We start from the raw sequence: 26,947 nt of genomic DNA, 5'->3' as shown, positions 1-26,947 counted from the left end.
CTAAAAAAGTCCTACACAGATGTATGGGCAGGAGGAGCTGTTCCTAATCCATGAATGCTTCAGTCCAAAGGCAACCACAGAAGAATCAGGAATGGGGGAGAAGAGAAAGAGTCAGAACTAGCTTTGAGTGTTATGTCCATACCTCAATATCTACAAATGAAATAAAAGCTAATGAGCTGATGTAGTTGTATGAAGGCTGATCTTTTTGCTGATTCACTGGAAGTACAATACAACGGTTGAGCCTTATCAGCATTCTGTCCTCAACTGTTTAAAACAATCGTATTTCTAAGACTCTACAACTTAAATCCTCTGAGGATGAATAAACTAAACACACCATCTGGAAAAAATATTGCAAGGATACGACGCCTTTTTTTCCCCCCCCTCCCTCTAATAACAAGATCGACTGTAATTGCATTAAAATATTTTCTTTTTCAACTATTAGAAATAGTTGAAAAATAGTATTTTCTATCATGACGTTAAAAAAGAGACTTGTATAGCTGTGATTAGTCTTGTCACTTGCATCGTTTTGTCATATTAGGAACACGGGCACTTCAGTTCCGTGGTTTGTCAGGATTCCCAAGGATAGTCATTGGGAAGGCATACAAACATTACACATTTTGAAGGGAAGAAGTAGGAAACTAAGCAAGCAACACCTGACAAAGCTGGGTCTACTCCGCAACATGGTAGCATGCTATTTAAATATTTAGAAAAGCAATCAGAGATACAACTACCACATCCCTTTCTGCTAATCCTATGAGATTAAAATCCTGGATGCAGGCTTCTACCAGCTCATCTTGTGCTGTTTACAGGCAAGTTATGTAGGCATGCCTACTGGAAGCCTCTACCACATTCATTGCATTGACAGGGGTTTCGTTGCATAAACAAACACTAAATATTTCTAAAACACAAAGCAAAGATATAAAGTGATGTGTGATATCAACGCACGATAGAAATAAGAAGGACATACAAAATTATTTAAACCTTAATATAAATTGTCTGGATGAAAAGAATAATTTCTTCTATTTTCTTCTCTCTAATCAGCATGTGCCATATTCAGGATTTATTGCACAGTTTTCCACATAGATGCATGTTTTAAGTGGAATATCTTATTTGTATATTTTTCCCTTCAAACATTTTTCAGACTGAGTTGCCATTAGCACGCTACTGCAACTAATTCTGTTGTTGCCCTTACTGGAAAACCTGCCAAGAACCTGAACAACATATTTTACCTAGAACGACTGTAATTATGCAGGAAGTTGATATTATTCTTAAAGAATTAAATTCTCCCTGGTCCACATTTTCAAATGTTCTTTAACCCTTGCACCTTTGTGACCGATACTCAGAAAAGCTCTGCCAAAGTCTAGCAACCCACAGAGTGCCCTAAAATACAGCCAATTATCATAACGCCCAAATTTTTGCATGAGCTGCTTTCACTGTGCACTTGGTTCAATCTGTATTTAGGGAAAATATATAGGGAAAAAAAATGAGGGCAATATTTCAGAGGTTCAACAGTGTATCAGCAAACCAGGCTTGCTGCAGAATAATTATACCTCCTTCTATAGGTACGACTTTTGTCCATTTAAAAAAATAAACAATCTCTTTGAAGCAATAGGTTTCCTTATAATCTTGCTTACAGCAAACTGAAAGATTTTTTTTCACATTGATTTTTGTGGCAGTATAACCCAAATATTAACTTGCTGTCACACATTATGCTATGTTTATAGCTCTGGTGAGGTGAGCTTATTTCAGCCTCTTCCATACTCTTACCGACAGTCCCAAATCTGCAACTGCTAAATGCTGGTCTATTTAAAACTCCACCACAGAAGTTTATTTGCATACTGCACATACTACTAGGACTAGAACATCGTTGTACTAAACAGTAAACATATGTATAACCAGAGACACTTCCTTGCCCAGAACGCATTACAGTTCAAGCAAACAAGACAAGGACAAACAGTACAGGAAAACCCACGTAACTTGCACAGTCTCCCTATTACATTTCAGGAAGACAAAGATTTCAACAGATAATTAAAATACTTCCATTTCAGAAACATAAACACTCTCAGATCTCCAACATTAAGGCTATCAGAACACGAGCCATACCAATATTCTTCTCTTTATACCCGTTTCAGTAACAGTCCTGTAATACACTTCATCTTGTTGCACAAACTTGGAGATTGTTCCTTAGACATCCAGCTTAGCAGCTTCAAAGTTGATACGACTTACTGTCTTTGAGTAATTTTTGTGTTAAACATTTGTTAATTCACAGGGAATGGTAAAATAAAACTACTCTAAGTAAATAAGCACTTTTTAAAACAAGTCCCTTGAACACAATTAGTTTCAGGCAGAAACTGATACTTTTCTACAGGGCTCACTAAGCAATTTTAATACACAGTCTCCAAATAATCAGACATCAGTACTTAAACACAAGATACTAGCACCCTTAAAAGTTCTTAAATTTTGTTTAAAGCAATATATAAAAGATAGAACATCACAATCATTTTTAACGTTTCTACTAACTTGCTATTTCTAAAGCCAGAATAGCTAGATCTGCTTTCAATTAAAATGCCTTTTCTCTTGCTCTGTCAATTCTTACACATTAATTTATTCAAGTCTAAACTTAGGAGCAACACATTTTATTGCACATTTATTTAAATATTAAAATGACTAACCAACAACCATAGGGAGAGAGGAGCCAGTTGTGTCTGTTGCTGGTGCTGTATCACACCTGATAAAGATCACATAGATAACTTTCTGAAAAGCTAATGTGCAATTACAGTTGAAATCAACAAAAGGCTTGTTGGTTTTTTTTGTATTATTAAAGAAAAAAGTGTGTGTGAGATGGATTTCAGACAGCTGCATCCTACCTACAGTCAGCCCCTCTCTGCCATGTCCTGCTGCTACTATGGAGGGCATTGGAAAGATGGTTAGGATAATCGATCAAAACCAAGACCATGAACTTGGAGAATTGATGCCACTGAGAAAGGGACAGGCATAACGTGCCTCCTGCCAGCACCTGGGTTAGTAGCAAATGGCTACATCCTTTACTGCCTGAAGCTGTGAGTGGATCTGCACAGTTTGCTTCAAAACATCTTGCATTTGTGCAGTCTACAGCTCACAGAGGTCCAGAAAAGCAACAAGGTCAGAATGGGAAAGCAGAAATCAATATACTACAAGGAAGTAATAAACACTGTATTACCAAGGCCCGTTACCATTCTCACGTCCAAGGAGGCTCATTGCAGTCAGAAGTTGCTTCCCTAAACCTAAAGCTGTCAGAAAGGCATTGCTCACCCCAAACCGCGCTTGCCCAAACCCTCCCTTCACCAGGCACCATCCTTTCACCCCACCACTCTGGGTTTCTTGAAACCAAAGCAGCGATGTTCACCGAGCCCACATGCACTTCTGCAGATGATGCACAAGAATCATCCCCCTCCCTGGCCAGCCCACCCCAAACAGCAACACCATTTTGCCCTCGGGAGGGTACAAGGCACTGAGCCAGTTCAAGACAGGTCTATGTACAAGTCCAAAGACAACTCATTATTACATCTACAGTTCTGCAAGCTGTTAATTACAGATGAGGCATTTAGCACGAGAGTAGACACAATTCTTATGATCATAGTTCTGAAGTGTTTTAGTTTCCTTCCTTCAAGATTACAAAAACAAAACAGAAGCACTGAGAAGAAGAAAACTATTACTTGAGGGCTGCATAAAACACAATTAATTCCTTAAATAGTCCAATCTTTAGTCTGAAAAAAAAGACTGAGGAAATATTTAATTGCAATGCGGGAGATCCATCACAACGGAAAGTATGGAGAAGACTCAATGGCTCTAAAAAAAGCTGCAAGATAAAACAGAAACAAAGCAGACAAATCTTAAAAAAAAACAAAAAAAAACAAAACAGGGTATATACATATATATATATACTTTTTAAACAGAAATTGATTAACCATGAGAATGGAAAAGAGTCTTCACTGCTTTCTGAAGTCTTCAAAATAAGACTGACACTAAGTGGGATGCCTCTAGTGTTTTCCACAAGTTTTACTGAATGAAGATATCACATTCCCAGAAGTTTTGCTCTCTTCCAAGGGTGGCAATAGAAAGAAGCTAGGAGAAATGCAGTCCTATCTACTGGACCAAAGAGAATTTCCACCCTTTATCCTTTAAAAAAAATAAATAAATAAAAATACCCCTACTAGATGAAGATTGCCATGTTATTCAGTAGTATGGGGATATGGTTGTTTTCCAGGATTTTTTTTTTTTTTTGGACAAAAATCTCACTTTCCACTAGAAGAAAATATTATAATCAGGTAAGTGTAACGTGAGAGAGATGCACAAAATAATCCCTGATTGCTTATTCAGAGTCTGTGCAAGCCGTCATGGAAATAAATACAATAGACACATTTAAATGACACTGTTAATCTGACAGTTTAGGTCAATACAGTAAACCACCACACTGGCAGCGTTTTTCATTTTAATAAGCTAGGGCCATTAAAACTATTCAAATTAATGGATACACAGACATGTATATATGCATTAATAAACCCTGAACAGTTTTTATTTGTGCCACTTGTGACAGCCTGCACAACAAGTTACCCTGCCTTGCTGGAGCCCTATGAATTCGTGATACTCTGAATATCTCCAAGAGTGAAGCACACAGCGCTGCCCTCCTCACCAGGCTTTCAGAGCTCTTTAGAATTATGAAATATGCAAGCAACCAGCTCAACCTGAAGAAAACCATCCAGATTTGACAAGATAAAATATTCAGCCCCTCATTTTCAAATCTGCCAAAACAGTCTTCAATGGTAGTGTTAAGCACTTTCCTTATACATGTAGTCCAGGAACATCACTAATGAGATATGAGCTGATGGTGAAGCTCAATATCCATTATATTACAAGAAAGAACACTTATCAGCAACGTGTTTACATCATTTAATCTAACATGGTTACAACCCCACTCATTTCAACACATTTTCTCTCTGGCTACTTCAGGCTCTGAGTACCAAACTCGGATTTTGAACACACTACAAGGCAAAGCACTCAGGAGATTTGATTTCTTAACAAAGAGGATTGACCATCCACAATTGCCTGTATAGATTTTTCATTTCAAATGTAATGACAACATCGCTCATTTAATTTGCAATGAGTTTTTCTTAGATTACAAGTGAAAAAATACACAATAAAATCACCCACACGATGGTAACATTGCAACGAGCTCATCCTTGAGATAGAAATGAGACTGCAGGCACAGAAACTACAGGAGAAGAAGCGCAGCATTTTTTGTGGCTTTGGCATGCCACATGCTTTGCAGAAGACAGAAAGAAGTGAAGTGAGGTATAGCTTTATTCAGAAAAAGCAACATGTGAGAAAGAGGATATAAACAGAGATTTCTGCTCTGAACTCGTAAGTAAGAAGACCTATTTTATAGACACTAAACTGGTCTAGGTTACGCGTAAAGAAGCTGATGTGAAGCCAGGTGCAAAATTAGAGAGAACTGAGGGGACAGGAGAGGAAAGAAATCAAACATTTGTAACTGGAATTTTGCTATAAACACTGACCTTTTTCCTCCAGAAATGTATGTAAAAGCCTCTCCAGAGCACTTGTCTGATAACATGCATCTTCTCCTTATACCATCGGAAAAGGATAGTACAGCTTACAACAAACGTTAGTGTATCTACATCAAGAAATACACTCAGAAACCAGGTCCATGCCAGTACTGAGTGATGAAAAGCAAGGTACAGAAGAAAACTAATCTAACCCAAGTGCTGAAAGTGAATACAAATCATCAGGACATGACAGATGGTTACATTAACCAGTAAGACAGGACAGGCCATATGGCAGAACCAGCTAATGCATACCTCGGGTGCATCGGTTTGTGCCCCCGGCATACCAATAATCTGCGCTAACTAGAACCAAAATAGACTCTGGAGTGAACTCCTTTTAATTTGGGTTTAGCTTTCTCTCATCTGGTTAGGTTTTATGCACACGCTCTCTATATGTTGATTTGGGTCTCAAGTTTTTGTTTGGTATGTTGAAACAAAGACTAACCAGCAGAAGCTCAGAATTAAACTAATTTTTGCTCTTGCACTCTTTTTTTCCATTCTTTTCACACTACTCTGTCCATGACTCAGGCATATTCATATAAATAAAGATAAAATAAATAAAGAAATACATAAATATAGAAATACATAAATAAATAAAGAAATACATAAATATGTAAATGGATCAACATCATTGAGTTGATACATTACATATGATGCCTTTCAATTCACATCAAACACTGGGTGTCCACAAATAACACAGATGTGTTACTGTTGCATCCACAGCTCATACTATTTTTTTTTTTTTTTTTGAAAGACATACTTGCTTCACTTTTTGGTCTCTTAGACTGCTTTTCCTCACGCTTTCTATTTAAAAGATTAAACTGTAATATGATGCATGGTCTGAGGTGCTTCTTGTAAACTATCTTTGCACCACCAAACCTATTAGCAGTTTCACTGCTGGGATATTGTGGCATTCAGCAGCATGACTCACACCCTGGAATTTCCCAGACACAATTTGTCCATTATCCAGATTAAGGGTCTTAGGAAAGTCTCCTCAAGAGAGATTGTCTTTGGCTGCTTAAAGGACACCGCAAAACCAGTCCGTGACCTAGGGTTAGTGCTTTTCCCATCACTACTAAAAATAAAGAAAGGTAGCAAGAAAAAAAATAATTATACTTTTAAGAGTAGTAAAATAAGCTATAAAGTCATGTGATAAGTTTACTATGTCTTATAAGAAATCTCAGCATAATTTTTATCCCACTTAAACTAGTTTTTAAACCAAATGTTGAAGCTAATTACATTTTAAAGTGCATTTAAAAGATAAACAAATATTTTCTTAATTTTTAATGCTTACTTTTTAGTCATGCAATGTGCTTTTGCTGCCAAGTTATTGTTATCAATAGCCATATAAAAAAACAATAACCATAAATTTGTTTAAAATTCTACACTAGTATAAATCTAGGTAGAAACAAAAACACTTATGTTTCCTCACAAGCATTTTCTTTTTCCTGCCACTGTCCTCATTCTGTTGAAAAGCTTTCACCTGCTTAAAACATTTTATCAAAAATAAATTGTTAGTGGGGGAAAAAAAAAAAAAGTAGCATGACTGGGAGCAAAGAGATAAGAGGCAAAGATAGCCAGAAAGAAACAGCAGATTAAATGTGACAGACAAGTTCAGGGAGATAATTCCCATTTCATTTCTGATACAGAGAACTGTCACTGAAGAAAACAGAAAACAAAAAGTCCCCCAGACCAACCAATACCATACAGCAACAGTTTGCCTTCATCAAGGCAGAAAGTGAAAGACAAGGATCATACACTTTTTTTTCCTTTTAAATTATTAACTGCATGATCACATTGGGTGCTTCTTCCCTCCCTTCTATTAAGCTCTGCCTCTTCCCTTCCCCCTCAGCCCTGCCAAATTCATAGGAAAGGGGAAAGAAGCACTGGCAGAGGCAGCGCTCCACAGCCAGAACCCCATTTACGACATGCAGCATTAGGGCGATGCCTGGCCTGTGCTACTCTGGGGGCTCACCACTGCCTCATGACAACCAGAAAACAACACCAAGCCTCTGTGTCAGAAGAGATCTGTGAAGTTTTGCTTTACTTCTGCACCAACTAGAAATGAAAATTTATTAATTCCAATTGTTTAACTGTAAAACCTTGTGGCACTCCACGAGCTCCATGGTAAAGCACGTGCTGGGGCAATACATTCAGCGTACTTGGTGAAATGCAGAATAAATATTCAGCAATAAACACTTTGTGGGATATTTAACAACAGTTAATACTCTTTTTTTATTATTATTATTTTTATTTTGCAAACCAAGGGGAGGAACAGCAAGCCTGCCTTCCTCCCCGAGGCTCCAGGCCTCATGGAGGCAGACACGGATATCCCAGCAGCAGCACAGGCTGCACACCCCCAAACCCACGGACCTTTGTAGGGTGAGCGACCACTTCCAGCATCCTGTGTGATGTGCTAAAAAGCTGCCTCCACCAAGGAAAACCAGGGAGCCTGCTTCTGTGCTGGCTCCCCGCCACACACCGAGTGGGACAGACACCCAGAGCTTAGACCAAACTAGACAGGGAAGACTCCAACTGGCATATAAAATGTGCTGATTAAGGAATGCACTTTGCAAAGGACTGATTCTGAAAGGGAAATGTCACCATGTAACACTTTGGTAAGGGTAACACCAGAAAACAAAACTCCCTGGGGGTAATGAAGCCTCCACTCTGTCCAACTACACAGTACTCCTCCATTGGCCTTTGCTGAATTTCTGATCTAATCATACTGGCACTCCTGCTTGTTCAGTTTCAGCAGGTAGTTTTCCTGGTAACAGTGAAAATGCAAAGAAACCGTTCCAATGAATCCCAACCATGCATGCATCTTCTAAAAAATCCTGTTCTCTGTTGAATATTGCACATAGTTCTTGGCAAGCATTACGTTCCAGACTCTGCTACACGCAGCTGAAATCCAAGACACCACACTTGGGGGTTGCTCACAGAAAAAAAAAAAAAAAAAAAAAAAGTGTTTGCAACTTATCTTTTGTAATTCCTTTTACAATGAGATTGCATATTATTAGATGTGCGAGCAATATCAACTTCTGGAGATTTTAATCTGTAACACTTTGTACTCAAACTTGCATTTCACCAAGAGAATGGAAAAAAACATCAGATAGCATTTGTTCTTTTAAGTAAAGTCACCTTTGATAGAATATTAAACACTTTCTCCTCCCAGTAGCCTTCTCGTCCTCAGCAGGCATTTGCTAATTCACTAAGACCCCAGGTGTAGATCTGTGACATTCCAGGGGAAAAGGGGCTATTATCTCTGTCTTTCTTTCAATGCTGCATTCAATAAAGAGAAGATCTCTGGGTATTCTGTAATACACTGCGTACTCATCAAGTTTTCAATCATCTGTGTGAGACTCATTGCATTCAAAATACAAGAGTGAAAACATGAAGGTTTTATTAAATGTACAAATAATCAATTTGAATACAGTCTAACTACGTTCTTTACTTACGCTTGTAAGAAGTTTAGCCCACTGATTATCCACTTTTACAATTACGGCTTTTTGTTCAACAGATTGTTATAGTATTATTCAAGCTGTTTTCAGGTTGTTCCCATTACATATATATCAAGACCTCTGTTAGAACACTTAGAAGTAATCTCCTATTATTAAAATCATTATAATCTACAGCAATTCTAACAGATTTTCTCTGAATAAAAGAAATGCTGAATGTAGCGATGAAGAAAAGGAATAGTGTTGATACTGAGACCATGAGGGGCTTAAAGACTTGAGCAAAGTTTAAACTGGAGTAATTGCTGCACAGTTCAAATTTCTCTTTTAAATTTGTCTTTTAATCCATTATGCTTATTAATAGAGCAATTAAAAATAATAGGAAGCATTTAATAATCAAACTCACAAGAACTCAGAAAAAAATATCATTTGTGAATCCTTCCAAAATAATCAGTAAACAAAAAATGAAATGGATGGTTACATTTTTGTTGTTTTTCCCCAGGAACTTACTCAAAACAGAGACAAAAGGACACACTCCCCCCTTTCCCTCACCTCCCAACAAAAAACAGTAAAAAAGACTTTGCAGTGTGTCATTAATTTCACAGATTCAGATTTTCCCTAAAAGCACAGAAAAGAAAGGAGTAACCTACAAGAGTCCTGTAACTCCAAGGCCAAGCTAAGAGGAAATGGCCATGGCAAATGCTGCAAGGGATGAATGCTGACAAGTCACCAGCAAAAAGAAGGCAGACTTAAAGTACGAAGCACAAGGAAGTTGTTCACAGTAGTTGTAACAATAGTTTGTGACAAACCATTGGAGGGATTCAGCTTCAAGGAGGACTTTAACAGTGGTTTCATTTGAATGCCAAGATGCACTGTAGTCCAAAGGTGACAGACAGTTGAGGGATTTTGAACTGTCCTGCAATTAGTTCCTGATTATTCATAAATGCAAATCATCATTGTTTGCATATCAAATGGATGCCTTCTTTACCTGTGAAACCAATACTTCTCTGATCGTACAACTGGCAAATGAAGACATTTGCATGAAGTTTGGCCTAATTTTACAAAAGCAGACTGAATCTTGCTGCAAGATGGGGGAAAGCAGCGACTTGCATTATACACTTCAGAGAAGCAGAGATTTGAGGCTAAAATAGTAATTCCTGGATACTCAGGATGGGATGTTAAGCCAGGCAGGACACAAATTAGACCACTTTGAATGAGACTGTTCAGTTAGTTTCAGCATTAGCTTCAGATTCTTGTCAAATGCAGCTCAAGGTGCTACACAGACAAGAATTCCAACTTCAGACAGAAAGAAATACCAAGTTTTTATGAATAAGCTTTGAAGCTTGGTCAGAAACCAGAAAAAAGTGCAATCATCAAAATCATCAAAAAGTGCAATCGAGAGCCACTCTATTTTCAACGTGGCTACCACTTTCAACTCTTCAAGGGAAACATGAAGAACATTAGCTACCACAAAGATTGTGAATACAAACCAAACGCATCACGGCTGGTTAGTCAAAGCCCTGCCAGCAAAGCCTGCTGTGCAAAAACATGCCACTAATGTGCTACTTTGTGCCTCCACACCCTCTTTGGTCAGGTGCTACTTCCCCAAATGCCAGCAGGGCCTTGACTGATCTTTGAAAAAAGGCTGGCAAATCCTTCATGAAATTACTAATTCTTACCAGGATTAATTAGTCTTGATGTACAGCCTCCGCTTACTAATTGCAGCTATACAAGCTAACAGCCGTTCTTACGAAAAGGAAAGGCACAAAGTCAGGCTTCTTAATTTCTTGAGCATCCAGACAAATTAGTTTAGAACAGAAGAAGTCTGGAAAGAATCTTTCTTGAACAGAGAGGCTCACAGTTGTACACGGTTCCATAGATAAAGTCCTTACCATACTTAACACTCCCAAATTTTGCTTGTTACATGATAAGGCCATGAAATATGCTGTTGTGTTTCTAAGATAGGTGGCCAGGACATATTGCAGACAAGCAGGTCACCCAGGTCTTTCCCACTCATCTTTTCAGCCAAAGATCACTGATTTGTAACCAGCTATTAGTTGTGCTATCAGCTCAACTCCAGGTCTGTTTTTTCCTCCCAATCTGAGAAAATTTTTCTATGCAGGATTTATCTTCCTTTGTTCAGAAAATGCTTTATAAGACCACATTATCCAGAATTTTCCTTGGCATATTCCTGGGTTTTGTGCCAAGATAAAAAATTGAAAAAAATATTTTTCAAGTGGCCTAAAGAGTTCTTCTTGCAGAAGGTTATTAGTAGTATGTTTCCTTTCCACTAGTTTTATTTTCAAAATGACACACTGGCACTTCTCCTTTGACCTGGTCCTCGCCCAGCTCCATTCTTGCCAGAATATCCATCTTCTCCAGCTTAACTAAGTGTTTCCCAAGTGGTACTACAGAAAATTTGTACTCACAGTTCTGGTAGGAAACAGAACCACATCAGATATAATCTAAGAACGGGTCAGGGAGCAGGTTATTCTAACACAGTCTGGCTTTGCTGAACTCATGTCGCAAATTAACCCGTTAACCATTCACCTTCTTGTATTGTATTATCCTTTGAATCAGCTTTTGTTGTAATGTATAACAAAGCACTGTGATTAGCGGGTCTGTAATTGTTCTTTTATTTCATCCCCCTTTCTCCTGTGCTCCCAGTACATGCAGGGCTGTCTCCCTCCACCTTCTCTGCCTCCCCTTCCTCCCAGAAACATCAGAAAGGATCCAACTCACCCTCTGCTGCAAATCACACTCCTAGGGCTTCAAGACAAAGCCTTTGAAGAGCTTCTGGCACCTTTTGGTGAGCAAACTCAAATATATCTGCGCCCCTGCTGAACTGGGGGGCTCAGGGAAGGCCCCTGCAAGAAGGATTCCTTTTGCTCTCCACTCATAGGAAACCTGTCCCAGCATCAGAGGGCCAGGGCTCCTCCACCCTTGCTTTCCTCCCAGGCAATACTCTTTAAGCCCAAGGATAGCTTTAGTCCTATGATCAAAAGGTTTTACTGCCTGAGAGCAGCACAGCTGGCTATCCGATAAAAGGAATGGGCTCGCACCTGGGCTGGAGGGGGAGGGAAAGGGGCCACAAGGCAAGTTATAGACATACAACGTGTGAGAGAGAGAAAATATGAAAAAGGGTCTGCAAAATTTTCTCAGATAAATGAGGGTTGCCTGAGATTCCTAGCTACTCATATTAAAATATGGCACTTCTCTATTCTTCGCTTATATACTACAAGTTGCTACTTGATGTACTTATTATTAAAATCCCTGTCACCCAACTGGCAGTTTCATATGCCTTGCCTTATAATTGTAAGATTAGTCATCACTTGGTCCTCCTGATTTCAGCATATTAAATTCTGACTTTTGCTTCTACCCACTTACGATAATGCACAGTTCCACGAATTCATTATCATTAGACAATCTTCCTCTGCCCTCTCTAATACCACTCCTATTAAAAAAAAAAAGTATTCTGTCTGCTCCGAGTCCATACCCAGGTGATCCTCAAGTTCGACCCCACTATTACAGCAAAATTGCCTCTTATCTCCCACAGGGAGAATTTGGCCCAGTGCAGCTTCTGGCAGCCACAATACTCCCCACAAGCCCTGCAAACACTTTGCACCTCAGCACTGGCAAACACAGACACGTTCCCACTCAGGTTTTGCCCTTAAGTGAAGGGAACCTTCCTCATTTCCCCAGCCTGCAATCTTGCTACCATAATTAACCACTTTAATTTTTGATTACAAGCACCTGCACTGCTTTAAAGCTGGTGTGTGCAGAGGAGAACCAAAAGCTGATCGATATCCCAGCAAAGGAGTGGTTACCCTACTGACTAGATCTGCACTGACTTTCCAGATCTCACCTACTCTGTCTAGTGCAGACAATTTGTGCACTACAATAACCAGAAATGATAAAGTTTTCCACTACAATAATAATGAAGGTGTGTGTGTGTGTGTCTTCCCTTCCCCTCAACACCTAAATAAAAATTTCTGATACTATTTATTGAAACTTTGACAAGGAACATTTCCAGGCTGTGGTGTAATGCCTCGCAATGGGATTTCAGACCACGAGGAGGCTACAGCTCATGCCTGTGCTCCCTTGGGCCAGTGCACAAGCAAGACCAACACTTACTCCGATTTACACCACACAACACAAGCAAGTATTTGCACTGATACCCCAAAAGGCTGAGTACCAGAAATTGGAGCTCAAGGAGACCATCCCCTTGCCTAATGCTCCCTATCCTCTGTTACAGGACTCCTTTCTACTCTCAGCAAATGAACCTAAGGCCAAAGACATTTGGGAGGGCCCAAACTGCATACCTGACAACTGCAGAGGCAGCCAACAATGCAGGGACACCATCCAGGCCCACAGGACAAAGCAGTAGTCACAGACAGGCTCAGGCAAGACTCAGCCCCACCAGCTTGGCCTCAAGACCCAGAGGTCTGGGCCCATCACAGTCCCTGAGACCCCAATTGTTTCCTGTAAGCTCAAACCTAAAAATAATACAGATGAACATAAGCAAGAAAAGGCTCTATGAATTAGCATCAACACTGGCAACGAGTTTTCATACTGCTAAACAAAAGTTCCATAAAGGTGGGTTTCTAAAACGCTGCTCTTCAGCTTAATATAGTTTTGTGCGATTTCAGTAGCCAAGAAAAAATGACAAAAGGATTCCTCATCCTTGGATGAAGCGGCTCTCTGCTACAGACACTGACTCTTCTCTGCTAGCTTTTTGCCGAGTCCTTCCCGTACTTCTTTTCAGCAGGTAAACAAGCACAGGCTGTTGAAATTCTGCTCTGATGCTTAAGAAATTCCTGCAGGTGGCTTGCAAGCATACAAACAGCACTTGAATCCAGCATCGTGGGTGAACTGCAAAAGTTCAAGACCAGAGGTCAGAAACTGCATGCCAGGCTGTGTGGTTACAAGCAACAGTGAAGGCCTCAGTGCTGATCTGAAGCATCTTTGATGTTGCATTCACCTAAGAATCCAGCAACAGCCACTGACACTCAGTTTCCCACGTTCAGTTAACCTGTTGTAATTTCCTACCGCTTGGATCTCCTTTCAACAGTGCCATAAACTGGTTTTCTTTGCCTAAGGGCTTGTTATTTTGAAACACTTATTTGTTTTCTTATCCCTCCGAAAGACCATCAGGAAGATCAGCCTGATGTACAATGATTTACTGTATCAAGAAAAGGAAGCACAGGGACAGGTTATGGCCAGGATGCAAGTTTAGACATATCCATAGTGTTTACTCACACATCCATAGTGTTTACTCACACAGGAAGTCAAAGCTCAAGTTCTTTAGCTCAAAGACATACCCACGTAAATGGAACCTCTTTACTTGGTTCTGTCAACTATGCCTCTCCTTAATTACATGCAAACTAGATTTGAAAGACACAGGAACAAAAACTGTGGCAATAACAACATATTTCCAAGACATCCACCTTACACCTTCTGCTTTATTGCTGAAGACTCTCCATTTCAGGTACCTTATTCAAGGGGGGCTTGAGCACTACGCTAAATGTTTTAATTGAAACGATTGATAACGTAATTACTACTGAAGGAAAAGGTGGAAGTAGAACTAGAGGCAAAGAAAACGACAAGCAAAGTGAGCACTGAGATGTGTATTTGTAGCAGTTGAGAGTCTAGCATCAGCACTTCTAACCTCCAGGTTACAATGAGGAAAACCAACAGGATCGCTGGGTTCTCAAATTATAAGATTCCAATTAGTATCTGGAATATTACTGGATGCCTCAAACCTTTCTGTTTTGCTTTTTTGTCTGAAAGAAAGTCTCAAAACAAGAATAAAAGGAGGGAAAAAAAATCCTGGGACTGCGCTGTCTGTCCCAGAACAAAAGGGCATTAACAGTGCTGTCGTGTGTAAAGGCTCCGGCAGGCAGATGTAGGAATTTTCCAGCTAATAAAAACAAACAGAACCTAGGAAAAAAAAAAATCAATAGAAAACTATTTTGATTAGAATTAATGAAGCAATTTTGTTCTCCCTATAAAAGAAATACAAGATCCTGTAAAAATAAAAGAAAAATAGTTGAGGGAAACAAGTGAGTGTCCTTTTTGTTATCATCAATCATATTGATAGCCTGTCTCATTGTTTAACTTAAAGACAAAAAAAAACCAAAGATTTTCCTTACTTGTCCACAGAAGACTGTTACTAGCTCAGCCCTATACCTAAGATAGTGATTTTAAAGCACAAGGAACTTTTAATTGTGGGGTTTTAGATCCACTTTGGCTTAGCTCTTGGGGTTAACGCTTTGCTTGCACCTTTGCTATTTATAATGAATGCTCTGCTCAAAAGCGAAATGATGATGCACATGGTGAAGTCTTGCCTGCATTTGCAAACGTTGGTGGGAATTTGGTTTTGACGCACTCTAAAAGAAAATAATACTTGCACATAGTTTAAAGCCCTTGAAGAGGCTGATTTTGACTCGGGTTAGGTCTAACATTGGTTCTAACACTAACTCTGCTAAGAGTTGTTTGTTCCCCAGGTGGAGGTAGGAAAGAATGGGATGGCTGCATGTATGCTCACAAGCAGTAACTCAGCCCTTCTAGCAGAAATGCACAGCACTGTGTGATTTACCAAAGAATCTGTAACACTTGACTAGATAGTTTTTTGTTAGGATGGCGATGAGCCAATGATATCGAGATGATTTGATATTTTCACACAATTGAAGGGAAATCTAAATCCAGGCTAGTGGTAATGTCAGTTATCCCATACGCAGTCACATAAGCTGATCTGTTCTGTGCCCCTATGATTACACACCAAAACGCTAAAACTTGTCAACACTCACCATTAAATAGCAGTCCTGCCATACATCTCAGCAGGGAAGCAGGTTCAACATGTCACATGCAATGAAAAGCATACAGAAGGAGAAAGGGCAAAGGAAGGTTCCCAGCAAATAGGGAGAAGAGTGAGACAAGACAGATGAAGGAGCAGAAGGAACCAGTTTAGACCCTGATAAACTTAGAACTCTTTGTGCTATAAAGAGTAAAAAAGCATATTTTTATATTAACCCATGCCACATTTTTATAAACCGGTGTTACTGTAATACTAATACGACACATGCACACAGTCCCCCTTCAGAAAGGACAGACATACTTCTCTTTCTGATCTTACAGAGACCTGAAAGAAGATTCTGCTTGCCAACGTGAGGCTGAGCACGGAAGTTTTAATAAGTGGCATCAGGAGTGTCTAAGGCATGCTTCAGTTCTTGTTTGTAACAGGCAATAATTACACACAGAGCGGCCACATAATGTTCTGACTACCTAACACTATACAAAATGATGCACATCAACACACATTTCTTAAACCTCATTTTTCAGTCCAGTTGCGAGAGTATGATGTAGTCTTTAGACTTTTTTTTTTCCTTCTAGTTTTTAAGGGCAACTTGCAATAAAGCAACGCTTAACATCACTTTCCACTGTTTTATGTGCCCTTCGTCTTCCTTTAGATGGATGAAAAGGCAGGGGCAGCTCTGCAACCCCCACCACATAACCTGAGGCACAAACTACCTCAACAACACCCTTTCGTTGCCTCCTCTCCCTCTGGTCCTCATCAAACCTCTTCGGATCGTGCATCTGATTCTTGCCAGCAGGAGATGCTTCAGAGGAGCCAGCACCTGTGCAGTGCTGTGCCTATTGAAAGTTTCCCTGTGTTTCTGTCGCTGTCTGCCCTGCGTGATCTGTATCACTGAGTGAACTGTCGGCAGAGCAAGCTTCGCAGCAGCACAGATCAGAAAGCTACTGCCAAAAACTGCAATTGCAGTTCAGAGCAGTGAAGCAGCTAGACCAAGAATAAGCACAGCGACTGTGCAGTCCCAAGAACCCCTACGTACACACGCACACATGTTATGCATACACGTGCACATTTGGCAGTGGCAACAGCTTGAGTGTAACTCGACTGAAACCCCTTTCCGAGGACGTTTCTAAGGTTACTTGGTTAAAACTGAGTCACTGCATGCTTTTGCATGCCTCACTTCAAATTCAAGATGCAGTCTATAAATTGCCATTTTGATAATTTCAAGTTGTTTTATAACCTAGTTTATAGGCGATCATTATACATGATGCCATCTCTTCAATTAGATCTTACACAGTTTCAGTTTTGGGCAATATGTGTTAGTATTGAACATTTTCAGCTACAACGTTAAGAAATGTTAGTTATATCTGAAGGTCTTTCTGTTAAGACACCCAGCCCTGGCACTGACACCATAGTTTGTTAGCACCTTGAGACACAGAGGTACTCATGAACCAGACAGCTCCTGTAGGAATTTGTAACATCATGCAAAAAAAAAAAAAATAAAACAAATGCATTATTTGTATTCCCAGTAATGACTACAAATATTTATTTTTTCTTCCTGTGGATTCAAAAATATATATATTTCTTTGAGTAACATCATCCCTGCAATGACACATACATACCAATGCAAGCTTGCATTAATCACAGTAGGCAAACCATTAATCAGTGCAATGTGGCAACCATTCTCCACTCCTCCTCCTCCTCCTCCCTCAAAGAAAAACTATCTTGGGATGTAGCGAACAAGCAGCAAAAATCCCACTTATTGAACATTAGCCTTTTAACATACAGTTGCTTGCTCTCACTCTCAAGGGGTTTGACTTTTAATGCAATGATTGGAAAACTCCTGCAACAATATACAATACCCACAGCTCACATACAAAACCTGTTCCAAGCAAAATTGCTTATAGAAAAAAAAGAAAAAAAAAAAAAAAGACGATACAGGAACGCAGATTGCCTTAGTAGTATCTGTAACATCTGATCCAGGCTCACTCTAAAGTATACATTAATTTTAAGACTCTAAGTAGTCCATTGACTTCAGTGAATCCAGTAAAAGTCCAGAAGATTAGTCAAGCACTTAACACTGTTAGCAGATGTATAACTGCTTGAATGGTTGGCAGGCCACAATGAACATGCTACAGAATGTTAATGGAAAATAATGGCAGCGGGTACACAATAGGGGAACTTTTGCAAAAGAATGGGTCATGTGATAGAGATCCTTGCAAGGACTACTTGAAAGGCATGTCACCACTGTGGGAAGAAAAAAAAAAAACAACAAAAAAAAAACAACAGTATTTACTAACACAGTGCTGCTTCCACATATTTATTTATTTATTTTTAAGTGGCAACACTATTTCTGCATGTCTATCACCCAACTCTTCAGTTGTAGGATTTTCCATTTGTTATAAAATAAGACACTGAGATTTTGCATATGCTAAACACAAATCCCTAGGGGACACAGTAACTCGGAAGCTCGCTATGTCTGTTCAAAATGGCACAACACTCAGAAAAGCGTCGTTTTGCAAACTTAGTATCAAGTTCAGATAGTCAATCACTATTCCCCCCTCATATTAAGATCCCTGCAAAATACACCAGCCTTTTCCTAAAAGCATGCATCCATCAGCTTTTCTTTCACCCAGCCCTTACGCATCAGTCATGAGCAACTCCTCACGATAGATCCTAAAAAGAGGCAGGGAGGGAAGTACCGACGTCATGCAAGACGCAGAAGTCTATCAAAAGCTTTTATTCGAAAGCAACCTAAGAGAATCAATGCCAGTTTCTTAACTGAAGTAGCAAACCCCAGGCAGGACAACTATTGGCCAAACACCCTAAAACGGTCCAAGCCCATGTTGTGACTTGGGTCCAGTGTTGAACAAACAGCTGCTCTGCCACTGAAGCACTTTGGGGTGGTTACGATGGGCCCTAAGCCCTAATGAACACATTTTGCTCCAGACAACATTGCAGGGTTAACGGTGCAATGCTACAAAAGATACCTCCAAAAGAAAAAAAACAAACAACAGTACAACACAATTCCACTGCTAAAAAAAAAAAAAGAAGGAAACAGGGACTGCGCCTGGTAGAAACCTCCATGAGCAAACACATCTACCCTAGAACAAAGATAAGGAGAATCAGGGGAATGCTGGTGGTAGATACCCACAGGGGTACAAAGTTTACATTTCATGACATTGACACTGAGAGCTCCCCCCACGCCTATGGAGACTCAGACAACTGTGTTATAGCATGCTGTTGCAAAACTCCCCAAAATATAAAGTCCTTGGGAATCCTGCATTTTTGCTTTATTCTACAACGGCAGTACTTAACAACTGTGGTCAACAGCGTCTCTTCTCTGTGACTGCGGGGCGAAGAAGTTATACTAATGTAAGCTGCTAAATACAACACGTGGTCATTTGAGAAGGGCTTAATGAATATTTGACAAGAGGAGCGATCCAACTGTGTCGCGGCATCGCCCAGTGCTGCTGTCCTTTTACACGTCCTGAACTTTGAGAACAGCGTTAGATTTTAAAAACAGAAAGTTTTCCAACCCATGCTCCACACATTTTATATAGGAAAAAAAAAATAAATCTGTAGTTCTTCCGATGAGATAAATTAAGAGTGTGTTTGGTTATCAGTGACTTGAACCTGTATTTTTAGGCGTCTGAGAGGGGAGCTCTGTGAGTGCTGGAGCAAGGGAAAGGATGGGCGAAAGGGGACGAGCAGAGGCTTTAACTCCGGCAAGAAAGTTGTGTGTGTACCTGCCTGCGAAACGCAGCCGACCCCCTCAGCGCATCCTATTTATCTCCCGGTCTATTTATGTCGGGGAAGGGAACATGCGAGCATAGCAGCTGTTACTATAGCAATGAAACTGGAAATTTTGCGAACACAAAAAAAAAAAAAAAAAAAAGAAAGAAAGAAAGAATAATATATATATATAAAAAAAAAAAAAAACACAGCACCACCACCGCCGGAGGATGCTCAGTTGAGCAGAGGGTCCCTCACTTGCAGGAGCTGCTCAAACTCCGCGGCGTGGTGGCTGCAAACCCGGGGGGCAGCTTCACTGGGAAGGGGGGGGGGGGTCCCCAAAATGCCACCCGTGCCCAAGGGGGATGAGGGTGGTGGCAGCCAGGGGAGCCCGGAGCGCTGCCGGGGAGGGGAAGGAAAGGGGAAAGGGGGAAAAAAGGGGAAAGAGGGGGGGGAAAGGGGAAAGGGGCCGTGCCCCCCGCTCGCCCCCAGCCCCCCGCTTACCTGCGAGGGAGCCGGGTCTCTGCAGGGTGGCGGTGGCGAAGAGCTCCTGGGAGTGCTTGGCGTACGGGTCGGCGGCGTGAACCAGCCGCTTGGTGGGCGACAGAGTGGCGTAAGTGCCGATGGCGGAGCTTAACTGGTGGATAGGAGAGGAGGAGGAAACGTTAGAGCGGGCGGCGGGCGGGGAGCTCGCTCGGACGGCGGCCGCCGGCGGTGCGGCCGCGGAGGAGGAGGCGGCGGCGGCGGCGGCGGTGGCGGCGTCGAGGGGCGAGCCGGTGGCGCCGGAGGGCTCGGCCGGGCGGCGGGGGGCCTGCCGCGGGGAGGAGGAGGAGGAGGAGGAGGAGGAGAGGCGCTGCGCCGAGCCGGAGGCGGCGCCCTCGGCGGCGGCGGCAGCGGCAGCGGCAGCAGCGGCGGCGGCGGCAGCGGAGGCGGCAGCGGGGCCGGCCCGCGGCGGCCAGCCGGGGGAGCCGCCGGCCCGCGGGGCCCGCGGGGAGCTCACCCGCTGCGCCGGCGGCAGCGTGGCGCTGCTGGCGTGGAGCCGGGCGGCGGCGGCGGCGTTGTGCTGGGGCTCGGGCAGGTGGAAGGCGCTGCCGAGGCTGGGCGCGAAGGGCTCCCGAGCCGCAGGGGCGGCGGCGGCGGCCGGCGGCGGCAGCGGCAGCGGCGGCGGCGGCTCCGGGCCGCCCGGCTGGGCGCCGCGGCCCCCCGGGCACTGCTGCGGGAAGGAAAAGGCAGAGACAGGAGTCAGAGCGGGGCGCCCGGAGGGGAGGGACCGGGGGGGGGTAGGGAGGGCCACGGGGGGCGCCCCGACGGTGCCCGGGGCTCCTGTCACAGCCTCACCTGCTCACAGCTCCGCCTCACCTCGCTCCATCCTTTTATTATTTATTTATTTATTTATAATAAATAATACTTCTTTACTTCTGATTTATTTCACTCTTCTTCGGTTATTTGTGATTTTTCATCGCGTCTCGCTTCACCCCGCCTGGCTCCACGTCTGGCTCCTCGCGGTGCGCACGGTGCCGGCTCCTCCGCACCCCAAATCCCTCCGAGCCCCCCCCCCAGTGCAGCTGAAACCGGCCTGAGCAGTGCTTTGCTCAGGCACGGGCACCTCTCTCTCTGTTTGGTGAGGCGGAAAAGCCTTTAAAATGCAAATCGTGGGCTCCGCGACTCGGTTCAGAGTTGCGGTGGGTGCCCGCAGCAGCGCTGCTTCGGGTTTAAATAGAAACGCGGCTTTTTTATTAAAATCGCCCTACAGGAAAAACAAAAAAAAACAACAACCAAAACACATAAATAAAAGCACCGAGTTCCCGGCATGAAACTCGGCTTATCCTTGCTGGGACACCCAGCAGGCGGTTTGGGGCAGGAGCTGAGGACAAGGCAAGCGATGGGAGCGCAGCGTGTAGGAGGTCCATACTTCTGCCAGTCTCCTCCCACTGAAAAATGTTCAGTCCCTCGCCTCCTGCATTTAACTTTTGCAGCCCCGCCCCTCATCTTGAACGCTTGGTGTTCCTGGGGGAAGACCCAATATTTCCCTAGGCATGGACAAGAGGCAAGGCTGTGGAGGAGCCCCTCAGTTAGCAGCAGGGAGGCCACCAGCACCCCAGGGAGTGCTGACAGACCCAAACCTCCCAGAGGGGCTTCAGGAGGCTTCCCCAATGGCCAAGCCCTCTATATCCCTACAGACAGATTTAAGGTGAGCCGTGAGTCCTGAGCAGGCAGGGGGCCCGCAGGTGCCAGGAGCCTGACCACCGTTGGGTTGGACATGCAACTAGGGGGTAGGGGTCCCACAGCGCAACGTGTGCGTCCTGAAGCCTTCGTACGTGGCCGACAGCTCCAAGCTGCTCATTTGAAAGACTTTACAAAAATGAGGAAGGCAAACGCTGGGAATATGGGAGAACTTTTAAAAGCTGCTTTCGTTCCGAGCTTCTCTCCATCTCTAAAGAGAAGAGAAGGGCTGATCTGCAGCTGGCTTTCCAATAACGCACTTGACAAGAGCACGGTTTTCATTTTCAAGGTTTAAACCCTGTGGCAACACCTTCTACAAAACAAAAGCAGGCTGCCAAGATTTAAAACACCACGTACAAAGCAAAGTTTGCACATGACAAAAGGTTGTGTGAACCAGCTATGTTATCCATTGCTTCTCATTAACAAAGTACCTTTTGGACTGTTAAAATGGACTGGCATAGTAGTGTACTTTCCAATACTCAAAATTGCTACAAAATGCAGTATTTTGGACCGTTACCAAGGTGTAGCAAACACCCTGGTAACTTAAATTTGTCACTGGTTTTAAGGATTCTAGGCAAGCCCTGTCATCATGTATACATAATTTCCTTTTCTAATCTACTTTTACACTGCTTGATATGTTAAGGACTTACAGTAATTAATTTAAAGTAAACCAATAATATCCCATATTCACTCTATAAAGCTGTAAGCATTCTGCAAGTGCTAATTCAAAAAAAAAAAAAAGGCAAAAAAAAATCCCTCACATCATGATGGTCTGCTATAAGGAAGGAGATATAGTAGAGGATACGAGAATTAAATGCTTAATTAAAAACACAGTGCTTAGCACTTTGTAAAAAGCCAAGCATTTGCTCCGTGTGAAGGAGAGAACTTTTGGATGAACAGATTGCAACGCAAACGTTAGCATGCAGTATTTTCTGAGTTGTGACTAATCTCAGACCTGTCTTAAATTTGTTGTGAGGTTCTTATTTTTTTCAGAGGAACAAGTGTGTGCTCTTATTTTCCACTCGTGTTTTTAGAGGCAAAATGCATTTCAGATTCTCCCTGGGTTTATCCTTGTCTGTTGCTTAGGACAACCATATGTCATTGTTCATCGTGTGATGTGACATTACACTTTGTATGGAGGAATGAAATACAATGGTATTTGTTCCATTATTTTTCCATTTATCCATTATTGTTGTCAACCTGATAATGAAACTGTGTTTAAACTAATAAATTGAGAGCAAATTTGCTTTCCAGTTGTTATATCCTCCTTCATCAATCTACTTCACAGACGTGAAAAAAAATGAAGGACTTTATTTCTCCAGCCCTGTAAATATCTATTCTAAGACTCAGAAATTTCAGTTTTTCCAGTATCCCAAAGAAAAAGATCCTGTTTTGCTTCTTTGGATTCAATATGTGGGTTCTGTCGTCTCCTTTTTAACAGCAGAATTGCGTGAAAAAGCACAAGAACATTAATATAGCTATGAAAAATATTTTCTTTCCTTATTTAATCTTATTAAAATATCATTTCCTACTGATCCTGGCAAAACAAGATCTGCAGAGCTCTATACATAAAATTACTGAGGGTGTCCAGTTAGGTTATGGTGGAATAGAGAGAACACCCTAACCAATGTCTGCCTGCCTGCCATTATTCACACTTTTAATGCACCAAATTTCAGCGCCTCTGCTTTTATTGAAGTCAATTTAAATTGAAAATTTAAATCAGAACTTCAGCTGAAAAAGATCAAATGGAAGACACTGCTAGACAAGACTGCTGTTTCATAAAGTGGTATTGAGAGGGGCAAATAACCGTGCTGCATTATTTATTCTGCTGAAAATTATTCATGGATAAGGAGCTAGAAAATCCTATATGGCTAGACAGCTTAAGCAAAACTTTGGGCTGCTAATTGCTGAAACATCAGTGGGCTGATTCTTGGAGGTTGCTCCCAAAGGGCAGAGCAATGTGTAAAAACAGCAAAACCTGAACAGTCCAGGTCTCAGAGAATAAAATGACCATTAGCAGGTATGTATTAGCAGGTACAGCAGATGTGTTTGGTGTATCACCTAAAATCCCTTCAAATTAATTTTTTCCTAGGCGTGCCAAAATGCAAAAGCGAAAACTGGTAGAGTCTGTACCTCTGTGCTTCATAGGTGTGAAGGAACAGAATGTCTGTCAATGCAGCTGGCAGCGTCTCAGCAATAAGGATGCAAAATGACTTTAGAGCCAGTTCTTGGGAATTAAATGAAGTTACATTTTCCAGGAACACGCTGGAAAATTTGCGGCACGGTACCGGTTACCCTTAGGAAACCGTGGGTTGTGCTCAATGTCCTGTGTACTTCCCTGACAGAACAGAAGAAACTGAAACGTTGCGTTACCTTTGAGCAAGTTTTCAGTCCGTTTAGCTCTCTGGCCTTTAACATCTCAATCCCCAGCACACCAGCACATCTCCTTGAGACTTCTCCCAGCTTCCTGGGCAGGTTCCCAAAAGACGGTCACATCTGGTGACTGTGAAGACAATCGTATACAGCACTTTGTTGCCTACGAGGAGACCTTTGTCTTGATTCTAGGAAGGACTTTCCAGCTGGACATTCAAGTTGTGTGGAAGGCATCTCTCCGGGCTGCTCAAACACTGCTGCTCTGGCTTCTTGAACATCTGTGGTGGCTGTCAGCTTTATGCAGCAAACTCGATCATCCTTACAAGGGTTTTGAAAGACCCGTGCTGTCTTTTAAGGATCCAACTCTCAGAATCCTAATGATGTTCTGTGATCTTTCAATCATTGCAAGACTTCCCAGTCTATTGAGGAATTTTTATTTTTATTGTATTTTATTGTATTTTATTTTATTTTTCAACTCAAAGAAACTCCCATATGGCTTATCTCAAGGTATCACCTTCCTCTGGTCCCAAACCTCTATCGATGCTCTTGTACGAAGGGCAGAAGAGGGCATGGAAAGTGCTTAACAATCCCTCCCTTGTCTTCATGATGCAGACTTCAGTCCTTGGGCAGCAGCTATGGAAGGGTCTTTCCCTTGCCAGGCTTCTTTGCTGTCATTTGTAAGTTCCTGACCTTACTAGGAAGACGCTACCTTTGTTCAAATGCACTCATATGGTAACAGATGCCAGACCACACCTGGGAATCCTTCAGCTGTGGCGTGTTTTATTTATTTCTCCCAATTTCAACACAAAGGTCATGACTGGTGCAAGGCCATCTCTACTGTGTTTTCAAAACAAACCCCAACACTATTAGGAAAACTTGTCAGCCTACCTGACCTGGTCATTCAAGGTCACAGGTAGATGAATGTAGCTAATGCCATTGTCATCTTCCACATCCACAGACAGAATTGTGTGAGGTCATTTCAGGATGTCCAGAGATGGTCAAGCTCTGGTTGCAAAGCAGCACTGCAAGCTGCAGTCATTACCTCCTGTAGGATCAAACCAGCCTCCTGCAGCCCAATTTCTCACTAACATAAACTTTGCTGGTGACTTGCTCTCTGCGAGTAGCAGTAGTAAGAGTAATCTGTCCCAAGATTTCATCTGCCTCCTCTACTTCTCACGTTCATATTCAGAATCCCATTTTAAACAGCTCATCATCTGCCACATCCTACCAGAAGTGGAGTCCTTATTTTAGATCTTGTTTGGGTAGAGCACCAGGCAGCTCATCACCTGACTCGTGGCAGGGGGAAACACTCTAACTGAGAAGGGCCAACTTACAGTTTTCTCTTGACGACTGAACTCTTTATGGTGCCCGTGTGCCAATACTCTAAACAGGGCTAGTGAGATGCAGTGGTCTGATGAGTATGAACTTAACGACCTGGCTATAGGAGGAAGAAAACAAGTTGGAAAATTAACTGTTAAATAATTTTTCAAGGGTTTTTTTGTTTGTTTGTTTTTAGGGGTTTTCAAGTCCTGTACCAGCACGTTCAGTCCAGAAGCTTTAGGAGCATTGGATAAAACACAGTAGTGATTTACCTCGGTTGCTGGTTAGCCTCTGAGAAAGTTACATGATCAGCTAAAAAAAATCTTCATCCAGAAATGTTAACTAGTTTTACTTCCTGTCCCTTCTCCTTGCAAACACATGGCAGAGCACACCAGTGCCCACCGGTTGTATTACATGCTATGTTTTATAGGATATACATTATATATATCTACAGTGTAAGCTGACTGTTCTCACTGTGACAGCAAACCCCATCAGTTGTTCCCAAGCTGCATGTTGTCCAAACAGAGCCTTCACCTTTGAGTAACTCATCTGCAAAACCTGCTGCTTTTCCTAACACAAGCCACCACCGACTATTTGCAAATAACGGTAATTGATCAATATAGCACGTATCAGGATCTGGACACCACGTTTGAGAAGCTGTTCTCAGCTGGGAAACAGAATAATTTCCTGCCACAGAAGCAGTCATTGCTAAGAAATTCAATTCCCGTGGCACTTCGAAGATTAAAGTTTTGTTCTAAAGTATACTCAAAGCACTGGAAAAACTCTATGATCTATAACATAGTCCTCCAAATTGACAAAAATGTTAGATTGCACTTTGCAGCGCTATACAGGAAATCCCAAGACTAATTAGTTCCTGGTTTTTATACAATTGCATTTTCAGAAATTGTTCTTGCTGTCACAGCTGGCCTTGGGACTATTTACATATTTTCCCACACATTTGGGCTATCAGTCATGATCAGATAGCTGTACTCCTTGCGCACAAGCAGAAAAGGAAATTGTCACAATCTGAGCAGTTATGACTCCTGAGGCTTATTTTAATTATAATAGGGATAGCAAAACAATTCCAAGGATCGACTTTTTTCCCCTTAATTGTGGGATCAGCAATGGGATCAGGTCATATTCAGAACTTTTTAACTGACTCTTCCCTTTCTTGTATAACCCTTTGAAACATCCTTTATATGTGTTTGTTTGTTTGTTTATTTGTTTGTTTTTGTTTTTTTTTTAATGGTGTTAATTCATAGTTTATGTGGCAGTTTGTTAATATTTTGAACATATATTTTAACTGAAGTTGCCAAGCATCCTTTGAAATATAATGCTGTGAACTAATATTTATTATGTTCCATGAGTTATTTCTTTGCAGGAACATCTACCACATAAGCTGGAGGAACATATAATAAGGAAATAAA

The 26,947-nt window shown here is 41.8% G+C and overlaps 1 protein-coding gene across 9 annotated transcripts in view; it reads right to left on the bottom strand.

The window, feature by feature from the left end:
* CTNND2 (catenin delta 2) overlaps positions 1-26,947 on the bottom strand; it is a 645,736-nt gene that overhangs the window by 255,061 nt on the left and 363,728 nt on the right. For 6 of the 9 annotated variants that reach the window (XR_011092756.1, XM_068670993.1, XM_068670989.1 and 3 more), the window contains exon 7: positions 20,109-20,817. Coding sequence is in view for 8 of the 9 variants with exons in the window: in XM_068670993.1 (XP_068527094.1) it covers positions 20,109-20,817 (709 nt within the window). In the remaining variant the exon portion in view is untranslated. The remainder of the gene's footprint in view (positions 1-20,108; positions 20,818-26,947) is intronic. The other 3 variants (XM_068670994.1, XM_068670996.1, XM_068670995.1) reach the window with 2 other exon arrangements.

Source organism: Anas acuta, chromosome 2, assembly GCF_963932015.1.
Source record: "Anas acuta chromosome 2, bAnaAcu1.1, whole genome shotgun sequence".
NCBI classification, from domain to species: Eukaryota; Metazoa; Chordata; class Aves; order Anseriformes; family Anatidae; genus Anas; species Anas acuta.
Note: the sequence above shows the minus strand (reverse complement) of the source record. Positions and strands in the feature narration are given on the sequence as shown.